Below are 26,372 nucleotides of genomic sequence, written 5' to 3'. Positions count from 1 at the left end.
TAAAAAGACAGTACACCATTGCAGACTGTGAAAGATTCAAAAAGGGAGAACAACCTTGACAAGATATAGAAACAGCACACACAAGAAAACATGTCTTCTACAAGAGGAAAGATTCTGTCTAAATCTTGTACTATATCATATCAAAAGAAAAATATATAAAAACATTGTGATACCATAGTGCTTGTTTGTAAAAGTATGAGGAAATAGTTTATTTTACATTATAAATATAATTGCAGAGAGTAGGGGTGAAGTTAGGGGAGGGTGGGGAATGACCTCTGACAGACCTGCGTAAGCTGTCCAGATTTGGAAGAAGCCATCGGCATTCGCGTTGGCGGCCCCGGCTCGATGGCGAACTTCAAAGTGGAAGTCCTGGAGCGCTAGGAACCAGCGAGTCACCCTGGTGTTGGTGTCCTTGGCGCGGGCCATCCACTGTAGGGGCGCGTGGCCGGTTACCAGGGTGAACTTGCGGCCTAGGAGGTAGTATCGGAGCTCCAGGACTGCCCACTTGATGGCTAGGGCTTCCCTCTCCACGGCGGCGTACCTCCTCTCGGCCGGGGACAGCTTCCTGCTGATGTAGATGATCAGATGGTCCTCACCTTCCTGAACTTGGGAGAGGAACGCTCCCAGTCCCGTGTCAGAGGCATCTGTCTGCAGCAGGAAGGGGCAGCTAAAGTCCGGGGGGCGGAGCACAGGCTAGGACGTAAGTGCCGCTTTGACCTGGGCGAAGGCCTCTTCCGCCGACGGAGTCCAGCATACTTTCTCCGGCTGCCCCTTCCTGGTCAGGTCTGTCAGAGGGGCAGCTAAAGAGGAGAAGTTGGGGATAAAACATCGGTAGTAACCCGCCAACCCCAAGAAGGCACGTACCTGGGTTTAAGTCCGGGGCCTCGGGGCGGAGTGAACGGCCTCAATCTTCTTGGAAGCCCAGCTACTTGGCCTCAGAGAGGGCTAGGTGCCATTTTCGGGGGTTGGCGGTGAGCCCAGCCCGCCGTAGCTCCGAGAGCACCCTCCGCAGACGTTCCAGATGTTCCTTCCATGCCTTGGAGTGGATCGTTACCTGACGATGGTCCCTGGGGGTGTCCGGATGTCATGCTGGAGCACGTTGGTCTGCCTGGGCTGGGGAGAGAACACATCCTGGAACTGACTGACCAGGTGCTGTAGCTCCGTCTTCTGGGCCGCGGAGAGATGGGGGTTAACAACCACCACGACGGGTTCGGTGAGGCTTAAGGCCGCCACTTGGTCCCGGGTCCCCACCCACTTCTTTAGGAGGTTAATATGGTAGAGCTGCTCTGTCTGCCGTCGTCCCGGCTGCCTCAGCAGGTAGGTGACCGGTCCCATCCTTTCCACTATCGTGTAGGGCCCTTTCCAGGAGGCCAGGGACTTGCAGGCGGAGCTGGGGACCAGGACCATGACACGGTCGCCGGGTTGGAACTCGCGTGGCTGTGCGCTCCGGTCGTAGTGGCGCAGTTGGGCCTGCTGAGCCTTGGAGAGGTGTTCCCGGACTAATGGCATCACTCGGTCGATCCGCTCCCTCATCTGTCGGACGTGCTCGATGACGGTGCGATGAGGGGCAGGCTGCTGCTCCCATGCTTCCCTGGCCACGTCAAGGAACCCCCGTGGTTGACGCCCGAACAGGAGCTCGAAGGGGGTGAAATTAGTTGAGGCCTGAGGGACTTCGCGGATCCCGAAGAGGACGTACGGAATCATGAGGTCCCTATCCGGCTTGTCCTCCGCCGCCACACGTCTGAGCATTTTTTTTTGAGGGTCTGGTTGAATCTCTCTACGAGTCCGTCCGTCTGCGGGTGGTAGACCGTGGTCCTCAACTGTTTCACCCGCAGCAGCCTGCAGAGATCCGCCATCAGCCAGTACATGAACAGAGTTCCCTGGTCAGTCAAGATCTCGGTGGGGAGGCCGACTCGGCTGGCCAGCCGTGGCCTTCCGCAGGGGGACTGCCTCTGGGTAGCGGGTGGCGTAGTCGACGATCACCAGGATGTGCTCATGTCCGCGGGCAGACTTTGGCAACGACCCCACTATGTCCATTCCAATCCGCTCGAAGGGTACCTTGATGATAGGCACCGGGATGAGCAGGCTGGGGGGAGGGGTCCAAGGCGACGTGGCCTGGCAGGTCGGGCAGGCTTGGCAGAAGCCCTTCACTTCGGCCTCCAGGCCCGGCCAGTGGAAGCGGTCGCGGATGCGTTGGGTGGTATTGGCTGCCCCGAGGTGACCTGCCATAGGATGGGAATGGGCCAGTTCCAGAATGGTTTCGGTCTTGGACCGGGGTACCGCCAACTACTTCTTCTCCTCCCCCCTCCGTTGGGCGACACAGTACAATAGGCCGTTCTTGACGACAAAATGTGGGAGAGGGTAGGGCCGTTGGAGGACATCCTTCCCATCGACGACTCGCACCTGAGTCCAACAGTGCTTAAGTCGGTCGTCCTCCCGCTGTTCCTTGGTGAAAGAGCCCCCTCCAGTGGCCTGTTGGAACACATCATAGAACAGATTAGCGGTTTGGGAGGGGTGTCCAGACGTACTCCAAGGTGAGTGGGCTGTCGGTCACTCACTGCTTTCTGAGGAGAAACGAGAGAAGGATTAGACCAGCATTTCATTTGGCTCGAGACCGTCTTGTGAGTGCAGCGTGTGCTGCTTAAAAGTGCGCAGAACACCTGCACCTGCACAGGTCACAGCTGCTCCCCATCAGCCGGCGGTGAGGACGTGCAGGTGTTCTGCGTTGATTGCCAGGGCGACACTGATTACTCCGAGGACGCTCGTCACAATATATATATATATATATATATATATATATAGATATATATACAGTACAGACCAAAAGTTTGGACACACCTTCTCATTCAAAGAGTTTTCTTTATTTTCATGACTATGAAAATTGTAGATTCACACTAAAGGCATCAAAACTATGAATTAACACATGTGGAATTGTATATGGAATTATATACATAACAAAAAAGTGTGAAACAACTGAAAATATGTCATATTCTAGGTTCTTCAAAGTAGCCACCTTTTGCTTTGATTACTGCTTTGCACACTATTGGCATTCTCTTGATGAGCTTCAAGAGGTAGTCACCTGAAATGGTCTTCCAACAGTCTTGAAGGAGTTCCCAGAACACTTGTTGGCCCTTTTGCCCTCTGTCTGCGGTCCAGCTCACCCCTAAACCATCTCGATAGGGTTCATATCCGGTGACTGTGGAGGCCAGGTCATCTGGCGCAGCACCCCATCACTCTCCTTCTTGGTAAAATAGCCCTTGATGCCTTCAGTGTGACTCTACAATTTTCATAGTCAAGAAAATAAAGAAAACTCTTTGAATGAGAAGGTATGTCCAAACTTTTGGTCTGTACTGTATATATATATTAGGTATATATCTGGTGCAAAAAGGACTTTTTCCAAGTCATTTTGCTTTGAAGAATACATATATTTATAAATATATATTACACTTGATCTGCTTAGGATATGACTGAAATAAAAAAGTAAAGGTGGCATTGGAATGTGTATACCAAGGATCTTCTCTATCATCCTTTTCACACCTTTCCAAAAATTCTTAGCTTCTTTACACTCCTATATACAATGGTGTAGCGGACCTTTAAACTCCCTGTATCTTCAGCAAGTGTCAGGGACATCCAGCTGAAAATCCTCCTTAGGACCCGATCTCCAGGCTTCCAACTTATAGTTTAAAGAGTCATTTGATCCTGACCCCAGCTTATTGTGTTATGATGAAATTAAACCTTTACTAAAACCATTTCTTTGTTCCCCTTTCCAAGACAATGATGGCTTGGTTGAATGTTTGTATTGCAGTCAAATGGGACTAAAACAAGATAAAGGATAAAATGCACCTACATGAATTATACAATTTTACAGCAATCACATTTATAACTATAGGGTTAGAAACCTTTTGTTTTTTTTTGTTTTTTTTTAAGATCTTTCAGTTCTGATAAATATAAACAAATTTAGAGGAAGGGCAGATTTGATGGCAGCTGATTCCATATCCACCCAAGGTGGGCAGTCCTGAGATAAAATAAAACCTATAAAGCAGTCCAATAATACCAACAAATAAAACAGCCCAATAATACCAATGTAGATTAGGACACTGTACACCTCCTGTATCATATGACAAACATAAAAGTGTCAGGCAGACTGAAATATCTGTCATTTGAAAAACTTTTTGTTAATGTTGAAATTTTAGGTGGCGGCAGAAGAAAGTAATGGTTGTCTGTGTTGTTTAATTTATGCTTTATATTAAATGTATTGTTTTAGAGTCTGTTACAGTTGTACTGTTACTTAATTTTGCATCTGTTATTTTAATTATTTGAAGAAAGAAAGAAAAAAAAACATTTCAGTATTGAGCTGTGTAAAGATTATATCCACCTGAGAAGATCTGCATTTTGCATATTTTGCTTATTCAGTGACGCAAATAATGGTGTTATGCAGAAGAAAACACAGGAGAAAGACAAACTACAAACTAAAATTTTATACACCACTACACTTTCATGTGGCCCATGTGGGTCACTGTTTTCGGGTGCAAATTATTTGGTTCACTGGAGCGAAACGTGAAAGAAAAAAGATGAAATGGGAGAGAAACGAGAGGAGGGAGGTTACTTGTCAGATAGGAGAATTATGGGTAATGGCGAGCCAGGTAAAACCATGGTTTCAGGCCATGTAGCAGATCATAGTGAGATTAAAAAAAAAGTTTACACCCAACAGAGCAGCTCTGACCTGAGGCCTTCAACCAACTGAGTTGTGGCTCTCTTATCTCTATGTGTGTGTGTGTGTGTGTGTGTGTGTTTAAACAGGTTGTGTGAGTGTGGAAACAAGGGCAGTGTAGGAGTATGTTCAACCGAAGACGGACACTGCAATTGCAAGACTAATGTGGAGGGTCAGTCCTGCAACAGGTGAACTACTGCTTCTCACCCTTGCATATCATCGCTAATTACTTATATATTTACTTTATTACTTACAGAGTTAGTTCATCCAAAAATGAAAATTCTGTCATCATTTACTTACGCCTCAAGTTGGTCCAAACCTGTATGAGAAGGTATTTTGAAGACACTGAATAACTAAACAGTTTTTCTGTGTTTCAAACAGAATTATAATTTTTGTGTGAACTATTCCTTTAATGAGCTTTCTATTAGGTCACATCATAAACACACACACAAATAACTCTAGTATAATAAATCAATGGAGAAATGCTCATTTGCACTGCAAACTCAAGAAATAAGCACCACATTTTTCAGATCTTTACATAAATTGTTTTGATAAAAGTGAGGAAACTTAAGCACTCTACCAGTGTACTATATTTCTGCTTTATGTGCATTATAGGTGTAAACCAGGCTCTTTCAACCTCCAACTGGAAAACCCAGATGGCTGTAAAAAATGCTTTTGCTTTGGACACTCCCTCGCCTGTTCGTCCTCCAATCAGTACATGGCAATTAATATTACTTCAGACTTCCTAGAAGGTGATTTATGAAACATTTACACTGTTTTGACATGATTTACATTCTGAATATCAGTGTTCTCAATTCCCGCCTCCTATTGCAATCAGACACTTCTTTCCTCACTCACTTTATCAGCACTTTTGGTATTATTTTCCTGGAAATAGTCAAGATATATAGTGGGGTCCAAGAGAACTGAGAACACATAAAAAAAAGTTTAAAATCAGATTTCAGGTTTTGGTCTTTTTAATTTTTTTAATAAGAGAAAAATCTATGGTGCCAAATGAATTAGAACTTTTTTAGATCGTTCAAACTGAATGATCAAACTTGTGACATTGATCATGTGACTCTTTGTATAGATGGTCTAGATACTACATCCAAGATACAACTTGGATCATCTAAAATTATTTTGCTGAACATGACCATCAGGCTTTCCACAAACATTTTTTTTTTTAGTGTAAAGCAAAAGAGAGACAAACCGAATGCATACACATTCTGGGTTTAACATTTTCAGTTTAATATTTTATTATGCTGATTCAATTTGTTAAAGTGTTAGTTCACCCAAAAATTAAAATTATGTCATTAATAACTTACCCTCATGTCGTTCCAAACCAGTAAGACCTCCATTTATCGTCGGAACAGAGTTTAAGATATTTTAGATTTAGTCCGAGAGCTCTCAGTCCCTCCATTGAAACTGTTGCCCCTTTCACACTGCATGTCGGACCCGGCATATTGCCGTAACATTGCCGGGTCACCTTCTGTGTGAAAGCAACCACGTCCCTGGATTGATTATGGCATTGAACCCGGGTCGGGGACCTAGTAACATTGCCGGGTTCAACCCGGGACGAGCGCTGTGTGAACAAAAGCCAGATCTAATGCCGTGTCAAAGTGATGAAACTCAAGAAATAAGCACCACATTTTTCAGATCTTTACAAAAAAGTTTATTGAATTGAACTGTCAGAAAGAACTACTGGTGATCCGAAAACTGATGCAACCGGTTCTTGACTCGTGAACGAGTCATTATCTGGCTCGGCTCGGTGTTCATCTTCAGTTCTCTCTTCACAGCAGTTCAGTCAGTGTACTGTTTGAGTGCATGCATTACTCCGTGATATTGGTTTGTTTGAACTCAGAGTGAGTGTCAGCCACATTAAAAAAGTTAACAGCTTAAGTCATGTGTGGATTAATGCGTATTGGAGACGCGAACCGTTTAAAACGATTCAGATCAGTATACCGTACACACAGCTTCAATGGAGGGACTAAGAGCTCTCGGACTAAATCTAAAATATCTTAAACTGTGTTCCAAAAATAAACGGAGGTCTTACTGGTTTGGAACAACATGAGGGTAAGTTATTTACATTTTACATTTATTCATTTAGCAGACGCTTTTATTCAAAGCGACTTACAGATGAGGACAGTGGAAGCAATCAAAAACAACAAAAAGAGCAATGATATATAAGTGCTATAACAAGTCTCAGTTAGGTTAACACAGTACACCTAGCATGGGATTTTAAATTATATAATATGAAGAAAACAGATAGAATAAAAAAAGAATAGAGCAAGCTAGTGTTAGATGTCTTTACACTTACACACACACACATACAATTGCATAATTAATGAAAAGAAAATAGAAGATAAAAAGATTAGAAAGGTAGTTAGATTTTTTTAAAGAATAGAATTAGAATAGTGAGTGTTAAAGTTAGAGGGGCAAATAAAGATGGAAGAGATGTGTTTTAAGCCGATTCTTGAAGATGGCTAAGAGCTCAATTATAATGACATAATTTTGCAAATTGGGCGAACTAACCCTTTAAGAACATTTCTGTATTAAACAATAAAAGCACAATGGAAGCACTTACACCGATAATCTCAGACTTTGTTGTGTGTACTCTGTGTTCAGATCCAGATGGCTGGAAGGGTGTGTTCACCAGAGGGCATGAACAGTCCCTCATCTGGAAGGAGGGAGAAGTCTATCTGTTGCCCTACAGAGAGGAGAATGGCTTCTACAAAGCACCTGGTAGGACAACAAATATACACTCCCTTTTAGAAAATGTGTTGTTTCTGTAGATGTTGTCCTACTTTCAAACTATTCTAGACTAGTAACAAGATTTATAGTCTCTGTCACAATTGTTATATAGTATATGCTGCCAACGAAAAAAAATTTTTAGAACACAGAAAATGTCTTAAAACTAAACCTGTAAAATGTATTGACATTTATTGACATCAAGCCTGTTCTTTTCAGAGCGACTCGACTAAGCTAAACCTACCATAGCTTGACTGTGTGTGCTAGTGTAATTTATTCAAAGCTTTCTTTTTTATGCAAACAAACAAACAGATGATAAACAATGGGCTAGCATGCTTGGCCATAATTAGTATTTTATAGAGCAGCCTTTGAAGATAAACCAGCTGTACAGGCCAGTCCAGAGGCTAGATTTAGTCCAGGTCTCCTGAGTGTAGGGGACAGGCTGGGGATTTACTCTTGTCTACACAGCAATTTACCGCCACGGAGAGACACTTAGCCAGACCAACTTGGCTGATCACTCTGGGAGAAATCCTGTTAACAGCACTTCTTAATGTCTCGCGTAGTTTTTTGATGGGTTATGAGTGGCACATAGACAAATACAATGTTAGCAACGTACAACATTCATACCGAATACTCTTAAAATACACAAATGTGGCTTTTTTTGCAGTATAAATTGAACCTAACCTAGCCCTAAATTGAATAGTAAGGTTTCATGTGTATCCACAAGGTCCTAATTTGCGTGTTTAGTCTCATTCATCTTTGTTTTCCCACCATCGACTGACCACAGAGATGCAGCGTTGCTCCTTTTGCAGCTCTTTGCAGCACTTGGTGCCGTTTCTCTTATCGCTGCGGCACAGAGCTTGTTTGTGTCATTATGGCCGCTCAGCTAAAATGCGCCGAGATCTATTACTCCTCCAATGTGTTTAACAATCTTATTTGCTCTCTCTGTTTTCCCGCTCACTCTCATCTCGTCATTCACGTGCATTTGCTTTAGAGTACAGCCACCCTGACAACTGGAACAACACCCAAAGACTTTTTAGATTATCCTTTTCATGAACGTCACTCTCTGATTTGCGGTGTGCACTTTATTTGGATCTTTAATGCTTTTTACACACCAGTGGTTTCAGGAAATTTTGATGTGAAGGAGGAACGTTTTCCTTATTAAGTCTGTCTTGATTATTGGAAGGAGTTTAATAGATGCTATGAGTGTGTGTTTGTGTGCAAATGTTTCTTCACTTGAATAGCTCATCTAGCTGGGCACAGCTTTGGGCGTTTGACACTGCTGAGGCTGCCATGTCAACAGAGGGGTGAGACAAGATACCATAGCCAAGCAGCCAAGCCAAGAGTTTAGCTGGCTGACTGAGCCAGACTGTGTGTATGTGTGTGTGATCTCCCCAGAGGTACATCTGCTCCATGGTGAGAGGACAGAGTGGAACATTTATCATAGCTTTGAGGAGAAAACAACATGTCACACACACATGCTCACATAAACACACGTACACACCTCCCAAAAGCTGGTCGCAAGCTGTCTCGGAGTCACAAACACAGATGGAGAGAAACTGAGGTCGCTGTGAGATTAGAGTTAGAGAGGGATGGGTGTTAGAGGGAGATCTAAACGTCTCCCTTACTCAGAGAGATGCGTCCAGGTACCACATTGTGTCCATGAACAACTTGGCCAGTGCACCCTGACAGCCAACCATATGCCTGGCATAAATCTCTCTGGCAATCAGAACTCGCTGGTGAAACGTATCAAATGTGATCAACTGAGACAAGTGGCACAGATTAGGCTCAATCCTTTAATCACTGAGATAGATGTTTAAAGCTGGGGTTTAATCGTGATATCCAACTTCTCCCATATGTAAGATTGTACTGATTGTAAAATGCTATAGAACTGCAGCAATAAGGCCAGACTCCTCTGTTAAAAGGTCTGATATATGCCGCATTGATGCTGCTGCTGGGTTTTTTAGTGCAGTGGGTGGCGTGGGATGACAACGGGAAAAAGTGCAAGCACACCTCACTGTGGATGCAATGAGGTAAATACTGAATAAATACCTGAGTTATAAGCCTGTGTCCCCCCTCAATGACTGATCTGCCTCTCTTCTGTGTAACAGCTAGAGGATCTTCACTGTGTAACTTAAAGGGATAGTTCACCTAAAAATTACAATTCTGTCATCATTTATTCACACTATGTTGATCCAAAGCTGAATGACTGACTTCTGTGTAACATGAAGATATTTTGAAGAATGTTACCATTGACTTCCATTTTATGGACAAAAAAAAAACATGAGAGTAATTTCATTTTTGGGGAACTATACCTTTAATAGAGCTTTAGGAAATACAGAAACCCTTTTAGCAGGTTATTTATCCTCAAAGGGTTAGTTCACCCCAAAATGACATTTCTGTCATTAATTACTCATCTTTAAAGGGTTAGTTCACCTCAAAATGAAAATTCGGTCATGAATTACTTGCGCTCATGTCGTTCCAAACCCATAAGACTTTTGTTCATCTTCAGAACAAAAAAAAAATGATGTTTTGGATTAGATCACAGAAGATGAACAAAGGCCTTATGGGTTTTGAGCGACATGAGGGTGAGAAATTAATGACAGGATTTTCATTTTAGGGTGAACTATCATTTTAATCACAATCCCTTAATCAAAATAGACTTTATACAGTATGTTATGTGATCCAAACAAAAATGAGGCTGTAAGAGAGAGAAGTACACTGTAAGTACAGTACAGTTTGTATACTGTATGCTGTGATGTTGATAGCTGTAATCATGCAGGTAATAAGGCATTGAAAATACATCTTTTGACATTCAACATGTTAGATGATTAGAATTCATATACCGGTATACAAAAAATTAATTATATATAGTTTTAATATTTTAATATATATTTACATTTTTGTATTGCATTTATTTGTATTAGTTTAATTATGTACAGAGTAAATATATATTAAATCATAAATATTTAATTATTATTAAAATGATGCATTAAAAATAAATGTTTATTTTGTAGCATAATTTTATTCATATGAAATTATGAAGGTTTTGACACTTAGGCATGAATTTAAATGGATAGTCCGCTCAAAAAATTACAATCGTGCTATTTGAAAACGATTACTTACTTTCTTCTGTGGAACATTAAGTTATTTTGAAAAATACTTCAGTGTTGTTGTTGTTGCTTTACCAGTCCCATGGAAGTCAAAACTGTTTGGCAATATCTTCTTTAGTGTTCCACAGAAGAAAAAAGGCATTAATTCATTTTGGAACCAAATGAGGGTTAGTAAATGATGACAGAATTTTCAACTATCCATCTGCATAGTGGACTGAACTCACAGCTTTGTTTTCATTCGCATCACAATCAATATGTCATCTACCTGGTCTGAGTTTTATTGCAACTGTTCAAACGCTGAATGATAAAAACAAATAGTTTAATTTCCGTTACTTTAGAGGTTGTTTCTTCACATGCTGTCCTTTCTAAAAGATGTAGAAAATGCATTTCAACAGGACTCTCCTTATAAAAACTACCCAGATGCTCAATCCATCCCCTCAGAGGGATTGTTTGTGTGAAACTGAGGAAATGTAATTGAGGCTCAGTGGGTTTAATTGAGTCAGGGAAAAGTTAAAGCCCGGATTGATTGTTAAGTTTGATGACGGCTCCCTAAATGTCACAAGGCTTTGTCGTTGTGGTGACAATTAATTTGTTTGTCTGAGACAGGGTTAACACCTCCATTTAATCAAATTTGATCTTGAAGAGATGGGAGTTAAACAGGTAGTGCTGAATGCTATGGGGGATATTGTATTCTTTTGAACTGCTAACATTACTTTTATATTATATTTTCTAATTTCTAGCTTCAGTTATTTCATCTTATAGATTGTCGAGTTTTCTCCAGAGAATTTCGGGTTTCAGGTGTCTGATGCACTTTGTTGCACTGTTATCATTTACAAGCTTTGGAGCGCATATCCATCTCAGCAGCTCGGTCCACAAACTTTTCCTCTGCATATGCTGTGAGACTGGGATGCTTAACGTTCATCTGGAAAAACAGTGTGTTATCTCACTAGATTTATAACTATACAAACACGAGAATAAATCAGCATATTTCTCTTAAGCCTATGTGATTTGTTGTATATCGCTATTTCAAAATAAAAGTTAAAACCCTCCCTGAGTTTGCATGTGGCAAATATTAAAGGTGCAGTGTGTAAATTTTAGCAGCATCTAGCGGTGAGGCTCAGTTCCCCGCTCATCCCTCCCTTTAGAGAAGCTACGGTGGCCGACACAAGTAAAGATGTTGTCGGTAAAGACAGCAGAGAGCAATGACATTTTTTCACAAAGGTAAATCAAGGAATAATATTTACTTAATTATTCGATAAATTGATGGTATTGCGAATGTTAATGTACTTGTTCATCATTGTGTCAGTGTTTTATTCAAAAAAAACAACAAAGTGACGAAACGCACTCTGTAGAGCAGTTTGTCCGTTTAGGGCTACTGTAGAAACATGGTGGCGACTTTCATGTAAGGGGACCCGCAGTGTATATAGATAGAAATTGCTCAATCAAAAAGGTAATAAAAACATAACGGTTCATTAAGAAAGGTCTGTATACACCTCTGAAAACATAGTTATGTAAATTGATAATTGTAAATATTACACATTGCACCTTTAAAATGACATGGAATTAAAAGTTGTTGGATCATGCTGTAAAGTGAAGCATGGCCAGGCCGTTGGCGCCCTCTTCAGGTATTTGTAATACATAATGTACTTAAGGAGGTTATGTTTATATTATACGTAGGCATAATACATATTTTAACAGTGATATTCAATAAAGCCATGTGATTACTTGGATTTGATACTTTATTTGAACCATTTATTATTGTCTCATCATTAGTTTAATATATATATATATATATATATATATATCAAAATTTTGTCAATATAAAGCCTGTTTTTCGCATAAAGGTGCAATAGATGATTGTCTTCAGAATTTTTTTTTTATTTTTTTTTATACTGGTTGAAAGTCTCTTTACATCCCGATAGCAATCACTAAGTTAAGTGGTTTAAATTTATTTATCTGTATTTATATATTCTGTGGAAAGCAAAGGACCATGAAATGTACGTCCAATCAAAACGCTCTGTGTCAATGTATGTATCTGCATACATCTGCGCACCCTGTTAGCGCAGACAGAATACATCATTAGTGTATTCACAAACATCAACAACCCGGTCTTCCTTCCTGGTATTGTAAAACTTTTAACGTTTTCTCACTGGTTAATGACACATGATGTAGCCCAGCGGTTCCCAATCCTAGTGCTCGGGCACATATTTTACATGACTCGCTTAGTTAACACACCCGATTCAGATGATCAACTCGAGCTACGTGAATGAACTGTGTTCCAATCGATATGATCCCTACACCGTGTTCATTGCTTCCTACTCCCTGAGCAGGGGTTTACTTCACTTCGGAACATGGACTGGAATTGGGAACCACTGATGTAGCCTATTGTAGTAATGTTGTCTCTGGTATTCTGGTATGTGAGCATAAATGCGTTCAGGGGGCGTGGCTTTGGACGGCAATTGCAGGGAGGGTTGGACGTTCACTTTCAGTGCTATTGATTACCAAGATAATCATTAGTTACGGCTCTAGATTAGTTATATGTTTCAAAATACAACTACATTGTTTTATTTTTTGTGATTAAAAGACAAATATTTTGTCACTGAAAATTTCTTAAAAATAGTATTAAAATATTGTCTCTATCTAGTGAACCAGGTATCTGTATTTTGTCTCATCTTGTGAGCTAAGTGTATTGTCACATCCCTTATGTCTATGAGCATGTTATAGCTCCTAATTTTCCAAGGGTATGATGAACCTGTTACTCTTCAGGTCAGTCATATATTCATAAAAAAATCACTTTGAATAAGGAAAACGATAACTTTGCCATAGTATCTTTTCAAGTTGCCACAGCCACTGCATGCTTTGCATGTGCTTGATTTATTAGTTTATTTATTAGAATTTGAAAGATAATAGCAATATTGTGATCTCTGATTTTAGTCCTTGAAAACTAAAAAAAAGGTAGTGCTTGAAAGTCCTGGTATTACATTATATAGTTTCTGTACAAACCCTGAAAACAACACCCACTGTAGGTTTTTTTTTTTTCAAGTTAAAATTTGCATTAGCATTTCTATTGGTGCTGGAGTTTGTGACCAAGCTCAAAGCGGAGCTTTTAGCGTTTTGTCAGACCTGAAAACAACAGGAATCCAACAGGTACAGAACATTTTAGCCTCCTTTTGTTGAAGTTGACTCATACTTGTCTCTGCATGTGGAACGGCAGGGGGGCGGAGAAGAAAACACACTCCTGCTAAGTATCTAACAAGCTTTCAGGTAGTCGGGGCTTAGAATGTTGTACAGCTCTTTGTTTCAGGAGATGCATGCGGCGCCGTGCATGTATTTCAGGGTTCCGTTCAATGGTGAAGAGATGATGGGAACAAGAAACTCCTAGGGGTGCCACAAAATTGTCCAATGAGAAATTTGACCCCACAGAGCTGCCAATGCTTTAGATAACAGGAAGAACAATCATTTTGCTTTGACTTGCGACAGTATGCAAAGAATTATGAGTCGCCACATATTCCATTACTGCATCACAATTAGACATGTAAATGATTTGAATGTGTGTATTGATTGAAACTTTGGAACCTTTTAATATTTTCTGTTATTTCACACATTATATTACACATCCTAAATGGGTAACCAATGTTTAAGGATCCACAGAATGTAATTTATTGTTATTGGGTTTTTTTTTTTTTTTTTTGCACTTTTGCCTTATAAAGGCAAGATGTGTGAATGGTTTTTTCCATATTCCACTATGTTCTTCCCTCAAGTTGATACGTACCTCTCCCTTCTCAGTGTGTGCACTCAATCGATGTAGCACGCGGCGCCACAATACTAGCATTTAGCTTAGCACCATTCATTCCTTAGGATCCAAACAGGGACGAATTTAGAAGCTACCAAACACTTCCATGTTTTCCTTATTTAAAGACGGTTACATGATTAGTTACATGAATAAGTATGGTGACACAAAATATAAAGGTGGCAATTTCCTAAGCGGATAAAAATGATGATTATAATGTATGAGGTTGACTTCACTTCGACCTCGGCGCAGTAATATCATCACTCCTGAAAACATTTTATCTTGTGTTACCATTCTTACTCGTGTAACTACTCATGTAATGGTCTTTAAATTGGGAAAACATGGAAGTGGTGACTTCTAAATTCATCCTTGTTTGGATCCTAAAGAATGAATGGTGCTAAGCTAAACACTAGTATAGTGACGCTGCTCGCGTGATCGAGTGCACGCACTGGGACGGGAGAGGTATGTATCAACTCGTCTAAGTTGAAGGAAGAACATAGTGTAATATGGAAAAACGATGGCGTTTTCCTTTAAGACAAAAGTATTGAGAGTAAAAGAAAAGGAAGGACTGACATTACTGAACCTCTATCCCTAACCTCTATCTAATCACCACCAGCAGGTGTAAGTGTTTCTCCCAAAGTCCCAAAACAATAAAACAATTTTACTGTAACCACTGGCCATTCTAGTGTCTGGGCAAAAAATTTAAAGTCTGTCTTTCCCTTGGCTTACCCTCTCCATCCTATTCTATACAATTTTTTTTACAGGTATTACTATCGCTTTATGTCCCGAGATGTGTAACTCATCTCTGGAAAATGTTCTTTGACTGAAGCAAGTATTAACTTCTGCGAGGAGTAAAGAATTACTGCCGTCAGATACAGTGGCCCCAAGGAATTATGGTCCTGCGAGACCCTGGGGCACCAGCTGCTTGGAGGCGCGCCATCATAAACAAATAATTAAACTCTCTCTCACACACATACACGTTTGTTTCTGTGAATTGTGGGGACTTTCCATAGACTTCTATTACATTTATACTGACCAAACTATTTTAATACCTCCTAACCCTAAACCTACCCCTTACAGAAAACTTGTTTGCATTGTTACACTTTCAGATAAACATCATTTACTATTTTTAATATTTTTTTAAATGTCAAAAATTTCAGGTTTTACTATCCTTGTGGGGATATTGGTCTCCACAATGTAGCATGAATAAGGTATACACACACACACACAGACACACACCCCTTGGGATGGGTGTTAGCATTTTATTTTTAAATTGATTGTTTATTTTAACCATTTTTTTAAGTGCTGGCTCGCTGTTTGCTATATCACATTTATATTTGCAGTGCCTTGTTGCAGGCTGCAGGCATCTCAACTTGAAGCCCCTGGAGGCAATAATCCATACATGAGTTACACAAACTGACAAAAACTTACATTTCAGTGTAACTGTTTTTAAATATTAAATATAGTACAAGAACAGCAGTCCTGTAATATTGAATTTAGAAAACGTCTCAGTATGCTTCTGCATTCTCTACTGGTATTTAAAATTCTACTGCTACAAAAGGAATATAGTAGAGCTAATGGCAAGCTTGACTGCTGATGCTATTTAAAATGTACCAGCTACTTAACATCCACTCTGGCCTTTTCTATTTTACAGACTTATTCAATGGAGATGACTTATATACTGTATATATATATATATATATATATATGTATGTGTGTGTGTCCATGCATGTTTATTTTTGTGGAAGCTCAGCATGGGGTTCTTTGAAGTCTTGTTAAAGCACTTTAATGAGGCTGGAAAGATATGAGTGGCAATTATGTTCCTCCTCTTACACCCTCTTGCATATAGAGATGTACAAACACAATAAGATCAGAGAGATACAACCGTCTTTTTTCTCCAAAGCAGAAAAATCCACTTTCTTTCTGTGAACTGAACATTTTGGCTTCCTATTATATTTTTACAGTTGTTATCTTTCACAGTCACACACTCTTCATTGTGCCATTGTTTATCTTTGGTAATCTGGTCGTTGCAGCTTAGTGGCTGGTGTAATATGCTGGTAATCTGCAGGTTGTGAGTTTGTGTTCCAGAAAATTCTGCACTGCCCTTGAGCAAGCCACTTAACTCAATTTACAGCCTAGCTGTTGCTATCAGATAGATGTTACACTCATATTTGCTTAAGCACACCATGGTCATAGAAATTGGAATGTGCACGGTAATTGTTAAATGTTTTATCTTTATATTGCAGATAAATATCTGGGGAACAGGTTGCTAAGTTACGGACAAACCCTTAGTGTGTCATTTACGGCTGAGCTGGAAGAACTCTTGCCCAGAAGTGTGACCGTGATGCTGGAGGGCTCCAGAATATCAGTTACTGCTGATTTGTACTCACAACAGGAGACTTATTCCTCATTGGAGAAGACGCCCATCAACACTTTCACTCTCAGGTGTGTGTGAGTGAGTGTATTATTTCCGACTGTTTGCTAACATGTGGGCAGATAGTGAATACATTGCTGAAATAAGGCACATGGGTAAAAAGGGATTCAAAGATCCGATTTGGCTTGAACATTTTAAACTTAAACGACTTGTTTAACACACAACAGACAAAGCAACAGTGATCACTTAATAAAAACAGTTACTCACACTTGTGTGGTTCAACATTACTGATGGATCCAATATAGTCGACACATCTTTTAGTTTCAGAATTTCTGAAAATCCTGCATCAAATTGTGCCTTGTTTGTAAATGAATCCACCATAAAATGAAGTAAACAAAGGACCAAGTTCTTACTGATGCAGTCTGGAACTTCATTAAAAATTAAGTTTATCAAAAAGTTTGTTGTTTGGTATTGTTTTGCATAGACCTGCATTTGCCGCACTTGTCATTTACCTACTACATGGGAAAATAGACAAACCAAAAAATAAAACAAGCATAATGCTCTTTAAGGACATTTGCAGACTGGTAGGTTCACATAATGTTAAAATTCAATAAGAATACTGTTGCTAATGAGGATGTTCATTGCATTTCAGATTAAATATATAACCTGTGATGGGTGAAAAGATGTAATTTTTCATAGGATTGGGCTTTCTAAAATATAAATTGTAGAAAAACAATTTTCTAAAGTAATTTAAAAATATATTGTAGTTGTTCTCATGAAAGTGCTAGAGTTTTTTTTATTATATTTAGTCATTTAGCAGATAAATTGTTTCTTGCAGTACTGCTAAAAAGCTGGTTTTTACACCAATTACTACACCATTCTCACCTCTATATATAGTAGTAACGACTTTTTTTTTTTTTTTTTTTTTTTAAAGCATCTTAATACCAGGTGGAAACAGACCAATGTTTTCTAAGGAAGGTATTTCAGTTTCCATGGCAGACTGAAACATTTGCCCACTGGGAACACATGGTTTATCAAGTTTTTTTTTTTTTTTATAGATTTTTTATATAATTATAAATGTGTGAACAAGAATAAGAAAACAAAAAACAAGAATCAGAAAACAATTGTGTTTTCAGTCATGACATCTGTGTGTGTGCAATAATATGTACTTCCAAATATTTTATTTGGAAGTGTTTTCTGCTAACCTGAAGCTTTTCTGTTCATAGAGGCTTTTTACATTTGCATTTGTTGTTTTGACAGGCACTTTCCTACCAGAGTGACAAGAAAATACAAATATTTTGTAACTCACTCATACCTTATTCCATTGGCTTAAATTGACTAGACCTACTGTGCCTGTGTTTTCTTTTGGAAAAACCCTACCTTAGTTATTATAGCAGACACATAGTCACATGTTTCTAACCATTATCTCTGCTTTCTGGTTTCCAGGTTAACAGAGAAGAGCGTTAATCCATCTATTGCCCAATTTGAGTTTCTCCGAATGCTTTACAATCTAACTGCACTACATATCAGCAATGCAGGAGGCCAGAACTGTAAGTCATGGTTTATATATATGTATGTGTGTTGCACAACTGTATAAGGAAAAGACTGAAATTAGACAGAAATGCAGTCTTCAAAGACTAAAAGAAATTGATTTAAAATGGCAAGGGAATGTTCAATTCGATACTTGGCAGTATGGACTGTACTGTAATCAGCCATCGATTAGTGTCAAGTCTAGTGGAGCCTATAACTTTGGTCTTGCCCTTCAGTTCGTTCCTGGCCTGTGATTGTGTTTAGTGTTTGCCTTTCAATGTGGCATGATTTCTGTACTCATTGAGAGATATGCAGTGATGTGCCACTTTACTAACCAGTTGGAAAGTGTCACATACTGGAATACAATACAGCTGAATGGATTATAGGTGTGTATGTTTCCCATTCTGGCATGAATTCAGTATTTAATTTCTTTAATTGTAAATCACTGTATGTTGTTTTTTCTTTAACAGATTTTTTTTAACATAAAAAATAATGTAATAAAGATTTAGCTTTTATTCTGGAAAGTGAATTCAACTTATGTAGCTAACCAAAAGCAATATCGTAAGTGTATTGAACAAAAATACAATGGAACTTATTTTAATCATTGATGCTGTCTACACTGGATGTCGCGCGGCATGCGATGACAAATCCACGAGCATAAACAATATCTGCAAAGTTTCAGCGAGCATAAACAATATCTGCAAAAGTTCAATGCAAACAGAGATGTCGTCTTTTGAAATTATGGCAGTTCAATGACTACAAAAAAATTTCGTAGAGACTACAACAAGCTTCTTCCCAGGTTCGTGACGTCACAAACCCAGAAATTTCAATAAAGGGGGTAAAGTCATGTTGCACTGCAATATAGAAAAGAGGAAGAGTTTTTGCCATGCCATCAAAACTAGAGCTCCACAAAAAAAATCTATTCTCATATATTAATCGGGATTCTGTCTTCTAACGATTCTGATGGATCAACAAGTTTCAAAATCAATGTTATAAAGCAGCGGTTCTTAATACTGTCCCCCTGCTCTGCACAAAATCTGCTCTGCATCTCTCTCTCTCTCTCTCTCTCTCTCTCTCTCTCTCTCTCTCTCTCTCTCTCTCTCTCTCATTCAGCTCATCAGCTCAGCTCCAACAATGAACTGTTCCAATTATACACTTTGTGTATAGACAGACAGATATTTTTTCACATAGTTACGAGAAGCGTTAAACATGGACACTCACGTGGTTGTGAAATACTTGCTGGCAAACACTTCTTACTGTTACAAAATACAAACAATTACTTTACAAAAATGCTATTACGCAATCATATATTATGCTGTATTAAAGCTTTTACCAGGATAAAATCATATATTAGAAACTAACATTCTGAAACGTCCTGTAAGAGCCGTGCTTTCACAGGTACTCAGTGATCCTCTTCAATAATATTCTATGGGTCTTAATCTAGTTCAAACTGATAAGCGATATTGACGACGTCATTGTTTACTATACAACCGGAGCATATTCTGAGGTGAGGGGCGTGACGTTTCTGTGCTGCACTAGGAGGTTTAGCGAATCACAACACTCTAGGCCAACTAACCAATCTTAGCTCATTGCATATTTGTGAGGGAGGGGCTTCATAAAATCAGGAACTCATCAGACCATTTATCAGAGAAGAGTGTAGAATAAATGTAAATTATGTGAAGAAAAAAAAATAGTTTTTTTTTGTTTTGTTTTTTTTACAAATAATTAACATGTTAGACAGCACCCCATAAACAGTCAACCACACCTTTAAGTAAATAAATAAATGTTATTGTAAGTCTTTTAGTTTCTCTTTTAGTTTACATAAGTAAATATATATATATATATATATATATATATATATATATATATATATATATATATATATATATAATTTAACAGGTAGATAATGAAAAGCAATGGGAAAAACAAATGATTATTTATATTTATTATCAATAATAATAATTATATATTTTTTTGCAATAATAATAATAATAATAACAAATCTCTATTTCAATATAGTGCCTAGTTTTTCAAGGCACTTTACATATGTACATACATACATACACAAATATCACACAAAAAAGGAAGACAGATATAATAAATGAGTTAGATATTTTAAAGTTTATTTTCAGGGCAGACCACAACAGAAAGTTGTATACACACATAGAGCAATTAATACAACATTCTCCTCTGTATTTAGCACAGACAACTTAAAAAAAAATTAAAATAAATAACATCTCAACACCAGGTGAAAACAGGGTTATATTATAGATAGTCTGTATGAATTGCCTAAAACAGGTTTTGCTTTGTGTTTTCGGAGGAAGGTAATTCCATGGCAGACTGAAACATTTGCCCACTGAGACCACATGGCTTATGATCAAGTATTTTTCCATTATTATAAATGTGTGAACAACATGAATAAACAGCAGAAAACAATTGTGGTTTTAGTCATGACATCCGTGTGTGTCTGGCATCAACATATGGCAATTTTACTTGGCAGTGTTTTCTGCTAACCAGAAGCTTTTTCTTTTCGTAGATGCTTTTAACACTTGCATTTGTTGTACATCTTCATTCAGGAGATAGTAAGGAGCTTTAACAAAAAGAGAAAATGCCTGTAAGAGGAGACTAAACTCTGAGCATCCCTGCCAAGCTACACTAACAAATACTGTACATGAAGCTACGTGGGAGTATATATCTTCTCTCACACACACTTTGTCTCTCGTCTGTTTTCTTCGTCAAAGGAAGAAAACTACATCTTACCAAAGAGCATAATTATTTCTCTACCACGTCTTGCACTGACAGATTCTTTCATTGGTTCTTGGAAACTGCTGCACTGAAATTTGTGCATATGTTTGAACCGCTCTCCTCTTCTGCTACAATGTGCACATGATAATCAGTTTGTCTGTATACGGCCGCACACACACAAATGCCGGTATCTCTCAAAAGCACATGCAATCATTAGTTTTTCTGGCCATGTCCTGATATGAAAGGTGAGAAGTTGAGACGATAGGACACAGAGACCCTGGAGGAAGAGAGAGCTGAGGTGAGAGAGAAATTTGATCTGTGTACAGTCTCCCTCTATCACTATTTATGAGGCAGTATGGATCCCTGAGAGAAACAAAGACCCACTCACCTTCACCATGTTCCACCTCTCCCCACTCAGCCCTTATTGATTAATTCATTCCTTGTTCATTTATTCATATGGTGATCAAAGATTCTATCTGCTTGCACCCAGTGGTCCTGATGTCTGTCTGTGTGTAAGCAAAGGTGAGAGAAAGGCAGTGGGGAGCTTTAGCAGGCAGGCTAGCTAAGCTACATCGTGAGGGCAATTATAAGTGGGACGGGACACAGTGATTTCACATTCAGTGTAGATTCATGGTGGAATGCTCTTTCCAAATCCTTCAGAACTGCTGAATCCTGCTGAAGAAAAACAAAACTGTTTGAATAGGCACTTGACTTTTCTTAGTCAGCACATGATGTTACACTCTCAGAAAAGAAAGTACATAATTGTACCTTTAGGGGTACAATGGCTTGTCACTGGGGCTGTACCCTCAAGGGTACAGTTTTTGTACCCTTGGCATAGGGTACAAATTTGTACCCTTGTGATTTGTACCTTAAGAGACGAGTTTTGTACCTGTGGTGGCAATTTTGTACCTTTATTTAACGGTACAAAAATGGACCCTTCAAAAAGGGTACAAAATTGGCTTCGACAGGGTACAATCCTTGATATATATATATAATTTACACACACACGCAGAATTTAAATCTGAATTTATTCAATCCTTTTCATTTTCACATTTCATTTTAAACAATGTCTAACTGTGACATATAAACGATCATCTACGGAGTAAGTGTATTTAACACCACTGGGGTTGTTTTAAGTGTAATTAATTAAGTCCTCTTTTCAGTGCAAACAAATAAAATGTTAATTATGTTAAAAATAAAGTTAATGTACAAGATTAGACATAAAATCAAGAGTCTTCAGACAGATGTATAAATTTCATCATTTATTGAACAAATGGGCAAACTGGCAACTTTAAAGCATATACCAGATGTGTAGAGGTTAGTTAGTTACATTCATTAAGTGTTGCACAGAAACATAAAATAGTTAATAAAACACAACATCATCAAATTTACCTAGACATGAACAAATATGACGTGTAGATTTGAGTTGTGTAGCATCCATAAATGATGTTCCTCGTTGTCCCATCAGCGAGCAGGTATGACTGTGTGGTCTTTTCTCTGCATCAAGCTGTTCTTGTTAGTGCCTGCAGATAAAAGACAAAAGTAACACTCAAGGTCAGCTCTCCAACTGATTTTATTTATATTAATTGTGTTTTTCATATACCAGCCATCTGGCAATATTTTGAGGCAGACAATAGGTAGTGACAGAAATGTCCAAATGTACCTTTTTGAAGATGTTTTTCAGCTTGACAGGATGACATTTTTCCAGGTCCCTGGCAGCCTTGTGATGATGTGGGAATCAAATGAAGTAGGAGACCAATGGATGCAGTATCGCTGTCCCATTCTAGATAACAGATCAACAAGAACAAAATCAGCAAAAAAATAAAATAAATGAGTGAACACAGACTACAGTTACAGCAAAAATATAGATATTCTTATTCTAAAATATAGTCTAACCTTAGACAATCGGTTTCTTCCTCCTTTACAGCTGATTCAGAGGTCAATTGGGTCCTTGAAGGTCTTGGGAGAAGCAGGAACTTGGCTTCTTGAAAAGAAAGAAAAAAACAATGACAACAACAAAACAACAATTAATGACAACATCTGTCTCAGGAACCATTCTACTCAGTTGATTGTGTAGACACACTATGGCTCTGTTCACAACCTGGCAATAGCACACATCTTGGGTGACACATATGGCCATATACTTTTATTACAGGGTTCGTTAAAAATAAACATTTCATCAGTTTACTCAGCCTTTTGTTATATTTGAAACACAACTGAAGATATTTTAATAGAATATAAGATTTCTGTCCCTTAACTACCACTTTAATACTTCATAAAAAGATCTAATCCATAAAGAGAAGTAATTTATATGTATAATGTGGTTTAGTCCACATTTTCTGTTTATGTTCCCTGATCAATGTTAAAAAAAAAAGTAATTCTGTTCATTGTAAAGTGAAAGAGTCTCTTCAGAAAATGTGGTGGAAGGAAATTATCTCATTGAAAATATCTCCATTTGTGTTTGGAAAATGAATGCAAGTCTTGCAGGTTTGGAATCACAGATAGTGAGAAATTATGACACTTTTTCCATTTTTGGGCCAACTTACCATTTATCTTTTTGCAGTTTGATATCTTAAATTAGTAATTAGTAAATTCCAGGTGTGAACATAAACTAAAATTGTGTGCCTGCCCAGTTAAACTTAAATTTTTCATATTCATTTGTGCGTTTTAAATTTCTACTGTACACAGAATAACATATAAATGAGACAGACTCACACTTCTCTGCGTCATCTTCATCATTCTGCTCCTTTCCTGAAGGTCATCCATCACTCACACTCAGAGTCACCAGACTCACAGGAGCTTCCTTCACTTGACACTGCAGAAGTCTGGGCCAGTTCTATTGTAAAAAGGATAAAAACAGTTATTTCAGTTATTTAAAGAAGTAAATGTGGTGAAACAATTGTGATTACCCCTAATTATGAGTATGATGAGAACTGTCTATAAAACGGGTGTCAAATCATAAACTATTTATTTATTTATTTTTTTATATAGCCTTCATTCTAGGGTCAGTTAAATGAAACATTGTGCAATATTCACATGGAGGCCGGAAACAATTTATGTATTTATTTAATCTGATTATTAAATAAATTTGTATTTTTACAACTTTTATTCAAGTATTACATTTGTACATAATTTTAATGAGTAACATGAGTAATAAGACATCTTAAAATGAACAGTGTACTACATTACTTGTTAAGAATTTATCTATATATTATTTATAATGTGAAAAGAAACTATAGATAGATTCAGACATATTTCTCCATTAACACGTAACCTTGAATATAGCATTTGGGACATTATTCAACCCAAAATAGGATGCCATATGAATTGATAAAGTACATGCTAGCTCTGCCAGTGAACACCGAAGGAAACTGAAAGACTGACAGATTTACAGTTTCACCTACGTAACCTTTAACTCACTTTCATACGCAGCCCGGCACGTAAATAAACGTAACGTTAATTTGCTTAAGAAAAACTTGATGATTTAGTGCGTTTGTGTCTTGACGCAGATATGAAATGACAGACATGATATTCAGCGCTGAGAACAAGCAACACAAGACAGTGGCGAATATAAGTTTTTAAACGTGCTCTAGTCTCAGAGTTTTGCTTTAGATAACGTCAGTCAAATGACTGTAAATGTCCCTCGTTATAGCAGCTCTGGCTGCAGAAAGACTGCACATCTGCAGCGGCGAGACAGACACTTCAACACGGTGTTATGAGTCACAAAAACAAATTTGTTATTGGTGCATAATGAAATACCGCACTCAATGCTTTCAAAAACAAATACATTTACCATTTGATGAATTCTCTCATTTGAGTAGAACACCTACCGAATGTAAAGTTAGCTGCTTCAGTCTTCAGCACCAGACTCCAGTAAACCCAGGCCTCGGCGGGAACAGAGGAGAGAGGACGTGTCGACCAACAAAAATGAAAGAAGCGTAAAGCATAAATGACTTACATTGTAAGCACATTCCAAAAAGTTATTTTACACGTAACGTTAATCACCTTTTTTGAGGAAACCGAATGATGATAAACTTTAACGCTTCTGTAACTTACATCTCTGCACCTCACAATCATCATTAAACCTGACAAAAACACTTGCAGTTGGTAATTTCTAAATGTGTTCACCACCAATCATATTTTGAGTAAAATTATCAACAAAAATGTTTTTTCCGGTGTACTTTTATCAAGGGAAAAGCAATCCAACTTACCGTCTCAGTCGCTCGAGGAAAATGTCATCATCGCCTCGCAAGGCAGCCGTTACTGAGGGGCGGAGTCCAGACAATTCGGCGTTTTTTTTTTTAATCCGCACTTTTAGTGTAAAAGTGAAATTACACCATATAACAACACTGAACATGATTACTATTTAACACTGTAGATTTTTTATTAAACTCTTTGGCAATTAATGACTTTTAACACTGCAAATATTACACTGCTGATTTTACTGAAAGCCCTGTAAGAACCATGCTATCTATGACTTCGTCTCTGCCAAAAGAAAGACTGCGAACTGGACGTTCTTTTCAAATGAAAATCAAGCAGCCAATCAAGGCTGGCTCTTGGTATTGTACCTTAACCTTTCAAAGAAATGGTACATATATGTACCTTTTAATGCTTGGGAACATATATGTACCTTATTGACCCTCAAAAAGGTACATATATGTACCTTGAGGTCCAATAATAAGCCTTATGGGGTACAATAGTGTAGATTGTACCTTGGGGGACAGAAATGGACCCCTGCTGTACCCCTATTTCTGACAGTGTACTCTAAAAAAACTTGTTTTTCTGTCACACAGCATCTTACATTTATTTACTGTTATGCCATTTCTTTGCACCCCATTGATTGATTGATTATTTATTTATTTGTTTGTTTGCACTACTGTTAAACAGTTAAAATACATACATACATATATATATATATATATATATATGTATGTATGTATGTATGTATTTTAAAAGACTCAACAAAGATTTATATTTTTATTATTTATATATTTATATAATTTACAAGTAGGTTGCACAATTGTTGTGATACATCTTTTCTTGTTTACAGACACCTCCCAGCTCTCCAGGGTAAGCCTTGAATCTGCAGTCCAGACAAACTACAATATGGTTCCAGTTGCTTCATGGGTGGAGGAGTGTACTTGTCCCAGAGGATTCACTGGGCAGTTCTGTGAACACTGTGCTCCTGGATTCACCAGGGAAACCCCTAATGGTGGACCCCTCTCCCCTTGTGTACCTTGCAACTGCAATCAACATGGGACCTGCCATCCTGAGACAGGTTGGGAGTGTGTTTGTTTGTTGGTTTGTTTGCATGCAGTCTCAACTTTTTAATGCAGGGTGTCATCCAGTAATATGCAGGGTGTC

The 26,372-nt window shown here is 38.5% G+C and overlaps 1 protein-coding gene across 1 annotated transcript in view; it reads left to right on the top strand.

The window, feature by feature from the left end:
* The window catches only part of lamc3 (laminin, gamma 3), a 93,205-nt gene that overhangs the window by 40,358 nt on the left and 26,475 nt on the right, over nt 1–26,372 (top strand). The window contains exons 7-12 of the mRNA XM_059550560.1: nt 4,801–4,899; nt 5,327–5,463; nt 7,334–7,450; nt 16,606–16,804; nt 18,180–18,283; nt 26,059–26,286. Of these exons, the coding sequence (XP_059406543.1) occupies nt 4,801–4,899; nt 5,327–5,463; nt 7,334–7,450; nt 16,606–16,804; nt 18,180–18,283; nt 26,059–26,286 (884 nt within the window). The remainder of the gene's footprint in view (nt 1–4,800; nt 4,900–5,326; nt 5,464–7,333; nt 7,451–16,605; nt 16,805–18,179; nt 18,284–26,058; nt 26,287–26,372) is intronic.

Source organism: Carassius carassius, chromosome 5 (assembly GCF_963082965.1).
Source record: "Carassius carassius chromosome 5, fCarCar2.1, whole genome shotgun sequence".
Classification (NCBI taxonomy): Eukaryota; Metazoa; Chordata; class Actinopteri; order Cypriniformes; family Cyprinidae; genus Carassius; species Carassius carassius.
The sequence above is the reverse complement of the archived record's forward strand: the minus strand, read 5'-3'. Positions and strand labels throughout refer to the sequence as shown.